The sequence below is a fragment of the Gymnogyps californianus genome, chromosome 1, assembly GCF_018139145.2.
Source record: "Gymnogyps californianus isolate 813 chromosome 1, ASM1813914v2, whole genome shotgun sequence".
NCBI classification, from domain to species: domain Eukaryota; kingdom Metazoa; phylum Chordata; class Aves; order Accipitriformes; family Cathartidae; genus Gymnogyps; species Gymnogyps californianus.
This window is the reverse complement of record NC_059471.1, coordinates 94,706,281-94,715,022: the sequence shown is the minus strand read 5'-3', so window position 1 is coordinate 94,715,022 and position 8,742 is coordinate 94,706,281. Positions and strand designations below refer to the sequence as shown.

General features: G+C 54.3%; 1 protein-coding gene across 5 annotated transcripts in view; it reads left to right on the top strand.

Annotated features, from left to right (window-relative positions):
* The first annotated feature begins 3,034 nt into the window (after positions 1 to 3,034).
* The window catches only part of BCOR (BCL6 corepressor), a 40,026-nt gene continuing 34,318 nt past the window's right edge, over positions 3,035 to 8,742 (top strand). For all 5 annotated transcript variants that reach the window (XM_050909049.1, XM_050909035.1, XM_050909058.1 and 2 more), the window contains exons 1-3: positions 3,035 to 3,158; positions 4,688 to 4,766; positions 5,699 to 8,527. In XM_050909049.1, the coding sequence (XP_050765006.1) occupies positions 3,073 to 3,158; positions 4,688 to 4,766; positions 5,699 to 8,527 (2,994 nt within the window). In that variant the 5' untranslated portion in view covers positions 3,035 to 3,072. The remainder of the gene's footprint in view (positions 3,159 to 4,687; positions 4,767 to 5,698; positions 8,528 to 8,742) is intronic.

Here is an 8,742-nt window from a genome sequence, read left to right as displayed (position 1 = left end):
GGGGCCCCGCTCGGCAGCACGCCGGGAAGCAGGTTAGTGCTTGCAGGCGCTTTTCACAACTGGTTTCACACGGCGGCATCGCTGCGGAACCGCGTGTGCGTTGCGCGTCTCGGGCCCCCCCCCCCGCCTCCCTCTCTCCCTCCCTCCTTCCTCCGTGCCTCACCGTCTATATTTAGCCGCAAATGGCTTTGTCGGCCAGACACCTCCCGGAGGAAATGCCGTGCGCTCTCCGGCGGCCGAGCCCCGCTCCGCGCCCCGCCGCGCAACGCAGCGGAGGCGGCCGGGGGGGGGGGGGGGCGCTGCGGCGCCCTGGAGCGCGCTGACAGCGGCGGGGAGGGGGGGGGCCGCCGTGGCGCGGCGGGTGACGGGCGGGGAGGAGGAGGAGGAGGGAGGGAGAGACGTGTCCTCGGTTTCCTCCCGTGCGCTGGGACGCTCAGCCCGCCGTCGGGGTTGCGTAACGGGGCCGGCTGCGCCCGCCCCCGCGGAAGCGGGGTATAAATAGGAGCAGTGCCCCCCCCCCCGCGGCCCCTCGCCCCGTTTTCGCAGCGCTGAGGGGTTGCGGAGGTGCCGGCGTTTGGCCGAGCCGCTGGAGTCCCCTGCGAGCCGTCGGCCCCGACGGGTGGCCGCTTGCGGGAAGAGAGAGGAGGAGGAGGAGGAGGAGGGAAGGGGCGTGCGAAGAGTTAAAAGTCTGCTGCTTGTTGCAATGAAATTATGGCTGGCAGTGGCGCCGCTGCTCGTTCAGCAGACCTCCACTTTTAAACAGTTCACAAGAAGTTCATCAGGGCGGTGATTATAACTGCACACACGCGCGCACCCGGGGCGGTGAGCGCCGAGGGGCGGCTTTGGGGAAGGGGCCGGCAGCCGTCGGGGCGCGGGCTCTGACCCCCCCCGCGTGGGCCCTGGGACATCCCGCCGCTTCCCCGCGCCCTGGCGGGCTTTGCCCTGCTCTGGCGGCGGTGGTGGGACGTGGGGCCTCCGGGTTGCCCGCCGTGGCTGGGGAAGCTCTCGGCCACCCCTGCAACTTCAGCGTTTCGCTATCTGCACACGTCAGGGGATTGACGGGCTCCAATTCAGGCACCGCGCCTTATCTTCACGATACACTTCCACCGAGGAAGCCGGGCGGGCGCAGGCGGCCCCTCCGAGGAGCGGCGTGGGTTGGCCTTGCGCGCCCCCGAAGGAAAGTGGGGCGCGGGGAGCGGGGCCGTCCACCGCTGAGGCCCGTCTCCTCCGAGCCGGCGTCCGTCCCTCACGGATGAGGCATCGTGCGGGGCGGCTACTAACCTTATGTAAAACCCTAAATCACTCTCTCCATGCTGCTGCTGCCTCTATTGAAAACATTACGAGCGGCGCATCTGGAAACCAGTAAATCTGTCCAGAAACCGTCTTTCCAGTGAAATAACTCCTTTTGAATGATGGCACGGTATCTAATCTCCGCGGATTTTTGTTTCCTCGCAGCGATTTTTGTGGACTTCATTAGGGAAAGCTAACCGTTCTGGAGAGAGGAGGGACAACACGCCGTTTCATTAATATACATTTGTTCCAGACGTGGAGTTTTGCACAAAAGGCCTCTCTGAGGGGAGAAAAAAGTGTTGGGGAACAAGGCTTTCCTGCCGTTTCAGTTCTTAAACCTCTCTGAACCTGTGTGAAGTATTGTGTTAAAGGCCCAATCTGGGCTGCTTCCCCATTAAATGCCAAAGTGATCATTTGCATATTTTGTAGCCTGACAAAGGAAATGAGTTTGCTGGGGAAGCATGGATGCTTTGGGAGACGTTAGGCATTAAACTCCCAGTGGTCAATCGCCCGTTACTGGCTTGTGGGTGTGTGTAAAAGGAGTATCATGCCTCCCGCTTAAAGGCTTCTATTTTTGTGAGAGAGGAAGAGCTGAGGGATATCCTGTGCATTAAAGGCTCCCCCTACTTATTAACGCAGCATTTAGCAGCAGGATGCAGGCTGAAGCTCAGTCAAAAGAAACGACTCAACCTCCGAAGAGCAATTAAAATCTTGCACTGGAATAAATCATGCGCCGCGATAATCCTGTTAATAAAACGCAGCTTGTCCTGACACTTCGCTCATGCAGCAAACTAGAATTTAATGCAAGTGGAGGTGGCGTTAGGCAAGGTAGAGGGGAGGAAAAGCCTTTCCCTCTCCGCCGCTGGACGCGAAAATGCAGTTACCTTTCACCTGCCTCTCTGGCTGCACACAGCGCCGATCCTCTTGGACTGCTAATACTTCTCCAGCGAGCCCGCTAATGATTTCTTTCCCTGGAGTGAGCAGGCATCATTGAATTACTGAAAGCACTCGCAGCAGCAGCAGCAGCAGCAGCAGCAGCTCCGATGCAGAAGCCACCAGGGCTCAGTGCTTAATCAAATCAAGGGGTGGGGAGCTCGCCAACCCACTTACTATTTTTAACCCCTTTCTCCAAGTTAGTCATGTGCAGACGCTAAAGGGGAGGTTTTTATTTAGATCCCTTCTGTAGCAGCGTCTTTTCAGTTTTAAGTCCTCGTGTGAAAGCTTTATCAGCAATCAGCGTAGCTAATACACACGGTATGTGGCTGTTCTTGCGATGCACTCCTGCTCCTGTGTGTTCCTAATGCAGGGCTTTTGTGAGCGCCGGTGGGTAGTTTCGCATGTTCCCCCAGCCCGTGGGGTCTCCCTCCTTGGTTCAGCCTATGTGAGATGAAGGTTTGGGGACTGGTGTATACTTGGCCGGCTGAGTTATTTCTTGTGGAAATGAAATGCAGTGGAGAAACTTTTATTTGTTGATAGCCTGGAATGATTCTTAATTTTCTGGATGTGCGCTGGGGAAAAGATCCATCTCCTCTGACCTATAAATGCCCTCAATTTGCTCCTTTATTGCAGGGTATCTCCCTTAGCGGTTAACGTAGGCAGCTCACTCCCCGCACCAATCCTGCATTCATTATTAATTACCCGGAGGGAGGCTGGCTGCTCCGCCGTGATGTTTGCACTTCCTCCTAGACAAATCCGCTCAACTTTTTTTTTCTTTTCTCTTTTTTTTTTTTTAAAATAGAATATAAAACCGTGAAGAAAAGCGACGATTTTTAAGAAGACGTCATGCTTTCTGCAACTCCCCTGTATGGCAACGTTCATAGCTGGATGAGCAATGAAAGGGTCCGCATGTGTGGAATTAATGAAGACAGGTAAATATTTAAGCTTCTGGCAAGTTAAACCACACTGTAATTCTACAGCGTGAGGTCTCGTAGTTTGCTTGCTTCCCTAATACTGGAGCAGATAGCTGCCGCCTTGCATCGAGATCAGCCCAGCTTGGAGGGAGGGCAGGGGGGGAGAAACAAGACGTGCCTGAGAGCGGTAGAGCAGCCGCTGATTTACTATTTAACAGGCAAGCTGGGTCAGTGAAGCGGGGACGCCCTTTAAAGAGATTACTCCCCAAAGCAGCCTTTAAACGCGCTTTTACAATTAATTTATTATTTCGTATTTGTGAAGGGGAATTAAACCAAATAGTGCACGTGTTCTTGCGGTGACTCTCTACAGCAGAGGGGCTCCTGCCTGCGACGTGGCGTTCCCTGCCTTCGGACCAACAGCTTGTCCTGTGAGATAGGAACAGCGGCCTTTCCGTCTCCCACAAGTGGAATTTCTCTTCCTCCCCTCCTTTTCCCCTGCTCAATATCATTCATTTGATGATTAAAATTACAGTCTTTAATAATTTTCAATGGGGTGACGCACGTACTGGCCAGTGTCCTCTTCCCTTAAACCCCAGCTTTTTAAAAAGCAAAATGACACTGAACAGAAGCTGCAGGTACGCCTGTGCTTCTCTGTGCCAATTTTGTGTGGTTTTAGTGTTTTTCTGTCTTCTCTTTGAGCCCGTGTTCTCACTGTTGTGTGAAAAGCCTCCGAGAAGCTGGGGAAAGTTTTTGGTCTTTGTAGGGAATGCTATTTGCAAACATAAGCTGAAGGAAAACGGCCAAATGTCTCACTCTGCTCTCGCTCCCTCCCTCCCCACTTTCCTCCCAGTTATTTAGGGATAATAATTTTACGTGCTACTTGCAGGAAAGGTGACTCTTTTAAAAACAAATACGTTAAAATCGCATGTCTACTTTAAGGTGATGATGTGCCTTTAAGCACTTTGATTGAAAGGAGTTCTTTTGGGTAATGCTGAAACTTTCCTTCTGCTGCATGTCAGTGATTTTTATCCCTGGGATTTGAAATTTGGCACTAAGGTATATTCTTTATTGGTGCTTTCTGTGATAACAAGTCCCAGTGCTGCAACACTGGTATGGCACAGATGTGCAGCTCCCTCTTTAGCATGGGACAGCTGACGTTCGTATGATATTAGCGTGTGTGTTTTAATTTTCTCCTCGACAGTGTTTATGGATGGTACATGAACAGGGTATGTTTAAAATGGGATATTCTCTCCTTGGAAAAAAGAAAAGGGCAAGGGGCGAAAGAGAAGACCTTGACAAAAATCACTTGCATTGGAAGAGGCTGCTCTGAGATGTGCTCGGTGTGTTCTTTGTGTCAAAACCCTCTATGCTTATTTTCAAACGGTCCTTGCTTTCTAAAGTAGTTGCTGTGCATGGGTACGCAGAAGGATAAATACGGTATCATATGGGACTTCTCTAGGGGAATCAAAATACAGAGGTGATATAATCTTGTCCTGATCTGAGATGCGCAGGATGTTTTCAAATAGTAAGCTGCTGTTTTTTAATAGGAAAATTCCCGTTAACGATGGCGATGCACCGAAAAGCAGACTGGAGTTGAGGGAAGAAAATCACCTGAACCACAGTGTGGTAAGAAGTTAATAGCTTCATGCTGCAGCTGAATCCATGCCTGTCCTCTACACTCCGACTCCTGCCCCTGGGTGTTATCACATGATCCATTTGGAGAAATGATTAAAACACCTTTCTGTTGCAGCTCTAGCCGGGCTTGGGCACATGCGAGTTGTTTCTGTGAAACAGTGAAATGGGGCTTTTTTTATTTATCTCATTAATCTCTTGACGCTGACTTTGTGGTGTGTGTCGTCGTATGACATCATATTCTTACTTTAGCTCTGTTATGAATAATGTCACGCAGCATACTGGCATGCGTAACAAAAATAGTTCATGTAAGCATTAAGTACATCAACGTTTCAGCAAAGTTGGTGGTTTTTGCCTTTGAGTGTACGTGGGGAGCGGTGAGTGGGGAAGAAATTTGGCAGCGGACCTTTCTTCGTGCTGCGTTCTCAGACGCCTCGCCCCATGTATCGCGTGGCGGTGGCGAGCCCCGGAGCAGAGCTGCAGCGGAGCGAGAGGTCCTGGAGGAGAAGGAGAAGGAGGAGGAGGAGGGGCTCTCCATCCTTCTCTTCCTGCTCTCAATGCTACAGCCCACGTCCTCTTGCTCTGGCAGGGCTGGGGCTGAGGAGCCGGTTGCCGTGCTGGAGCGGTGCCACCGAGCATCGTCTCTGGGCCACTTCTGGCTGCTTGGGCTATGGGTCCTCATGCCTTTGTTTCTAGCTGGTGAATTTTGGATGCAGGGAGATTTATATTGACATTTGTGGTGATATATATTGCTCCATAGGTTCCCGTTCTCCCATTTTCCAGTGCGATCAGCCTCTGTACGTTGTCGTGACAAACAGTGTGTTTGCATTGGTATTGTTTCTCTTCCAAAATGCTGATGGATCTGTAGCTTGAGCAGTAGTCATGTTAATGACACGTGAAAGTAACATACCTCTTGTTCTGTAAAGGTGGATGCAACTACAGCACATCGCATTGACAGTCTCGCAGCTCTGAGTATGGACAGGTCTGGACTCATGCGAGAAGGACTCAGAGTCCCCAGTAGCATTGTCTATTCCAGCTTGTGCGGACTCGGCTCAGAAAAATCACGGGATGCTACGAGTTCGATAGCCGGGCTCGGATTTACTCCTGAAAGAAATCCAGAGATACAGTTTAAGTCTAATCCCCCCGAAGCAGTAGAAAACGCAGCTGTCTCTGGAAAAGCCCCGAATGGCTTCAGCGCTATATACAAAACGCCACCTGGAATACAAAAAAACTCTGTCCCGACGGGGGAGACGCTGGGTTTGGACCGAGCTGCGGGTGACAAGCAGAGTCCCCTCGGTGTCAATGGTGCTAGTTACCTAAGGCTCCCCTGGGTAAACCCCTATATGGAGGGCGCGACGCCCACCATATACCCTTTCCTTGACTCACCAAATAAGTATTCGTTGAACATGTACAAGGCATTGCTACCTCAGCAGTCCACCTACAGCTTACCGCAGCACCTGGCTTACTCGCCCGTATGTACGAACGGTGAACGTTTTTTATACCTGCCTCCCTCCCACTACGTTGCCCCCCACATCCCTTCGTCGCTGGCGTCGCCCATGAGGCTCTCGACTGCTTCAGCTTCCCCGGCCATCCCGCCTTTGGTACACTGTCCGGATAAGAGCTTGTCGTGGAAGATGGGTGTCAGCCCCGGCAACCCCGTCGACGCGCACGCCTACCCCCACATCCAGAGCAGCAAGCAGCCCCGGGTCCCCGCCGCCAAGCCGGCCCCCGCCAACATGCCGGCGGACCCCGCGCTCCTGCTGCCGCACTCGCCCCGGCCGTCCCCCCGCCTCCCCCTGCCCGCCCAGGTGGGGGACGCTTACACCGATTTCCACAAACACTTCCCCAGGATCACCACCTCTCCCTCCTCCGCCGTTACCCTCCCAAAGCCCTACGTGAACGTCGGCGGCGAATTTCCGCCCTCCCGCCTCTCCAACGGGAAACTTCCCAAAGGCAGCGACGCCGGGGAGGCACCCCTGCCGGCCGCCCCCCACGCGCGGAAAGCTGGCCACGACCGGAAAGATGGCAGGTCCCCCCCGCTCCTGGAAAAGCAGACCCCGACCAAAGACGTCACCGACAAACCGCTGGACTTGTCGGCGAAAGTTGTCGACGCGGAAACCGCCGGCAAGTCAGACCACGGTAAGAAAATGACACCGACGGTGCTGGTGCACGGCAGGGCGGGAGGGGGGACGCACTTGCCCGGCAGCGACATCGTTCAGAAGGAAACCATTTCTCCTGGGAACGGCTGCCCCATCTACAGGCCTGAAATTATCAGCACGGCGCCATCCTCCTGGATCGTTCCCGGTCCCAGCCCCGGCGAGGAGAGCGGGAAGAGCATCCAGCTGAAAAACAAGGCATTGGACTGGGTGATCCCTCAGCAGCGGAGCTCCTCCTGCCCCAGGATGGGCGGCACGGAGGCGGTCGTCGGCAGCATTTCGGGGACGGTGTCGGCGGGGGGGCGGCCGGCGTCGGCGTCGCCGGCTCCCAACGCCAACGTGGATTGCGCCAAGACGGCCAGGAGCTCTGCGGAGAGCACCGCCTCGGTCATACAGCACGTCGGGCAGCCCGTCGCCACCCCTGCGAAACACAGCAACAAGGTGGCCAAATCCTGCGGCCAGGAAGCCAACTTCAAGGCGAGCGAGACCGCCCTGGCCTCCAGCCCCATCTTCCTGCCACCCAACGAGGCGTTTCGCTCCCCGCCTCTGCCCTACCCCAGGAGTTACCTCCCATACCCAGTGCCGGAGGGGATAGCCATCAGCCCTCTCTCCCTCCATGGGAAAGGACACGTGTATCCACACCCCGTCTTGCTGCCCAACGGCAGCCTCTATCCCGGCCACCTGGCTCCCAAACCCGGCCTCCCCTACAGCCTGCCGGCGGGGCGGGGGGAGTTCATGACATACCAGGACGCGCTGGGGATGGGGATGGTGCACCCCATGCTACTGCAGCATTCGGCTTTGGAGATCAATAAGGAGGAGAAGGCGGAAAGGAGGTCACGGTCTCACGAGAGGGTCCGCTACGAGGACCCGGCTCTGCGGGGCCGGCTGCCGGAGCTCCTGGAGAGCAGCGGGAAGATGCATTTCGAAGTACCCGGCGACAAGAGCATGAAATTGCACCAGAGCTCTGGCCACGGTAAAAACTCGGCCAAAAGCGACAAACACCTCTTCCCGGATATTCTGCGAGACGAGCAAGAGGCTAAAAGCGAAGCAAACGTAACGAAAGCCAGCTTTGCTACGGAAAGCAGTAATCAGGCTAATGACCCTACAAAGCACAAGGTAGAGCAGGCGTCGCAGCACAGAGATTTTATTGTAATGAGAGAGGAGTTTGGAAGAAATAATGATCTTCACGAAACCTATAATTTCAAGCAAGCCCAGAGTTCATCGGTTTTCGGCTTAAGGAAAGAAGATTTATCTGTGAGCCAGCCTAAAGAGAGAGTGACGGTCCAGCCTTCGCCTGCTTTCTTGGAAAGTGCTCACGAGAACGATGCTCCAGCTCTGGCTTTTGGCAAGGTGCAGGAGGACGCTAAGCCATTCTGCATGGGGACCGCGCCGCCGAGCATCGACACCAACCAGACCTATACCAAAGACGGAGCCGACGACGCAGAATCTGCCGATGGCAAAATATTGAAACCTAAGCCGTCTAAGTTGGCCAAGAGGATCGCAAACTCTGCCGGTTACGTAGGTGATCGATTCAAGTGTGTGACGACTGAACTGTACGCAGACTCCAGCCAGCTCAGCCGGGAACAGCGGGCATTGCAGGTGAGTCCGCGCGGTCCAACGACCGCCGCGCTTTTTGTCGATATTTCTCTGTTGCAAGTCGCAGTCAAGTATTAAAGTTGAGAGAAGCAACGCAGGTGGGGAAACCAGAAATTTTTTTGTTAGGGCGTACTCGCCAGGAACGGTTTTAAGTAGCAAAGTAAGTTTGTTAATGAGAGCGAGGCGATGTAAAGAATAGTATGTATGGCTTTTACGTA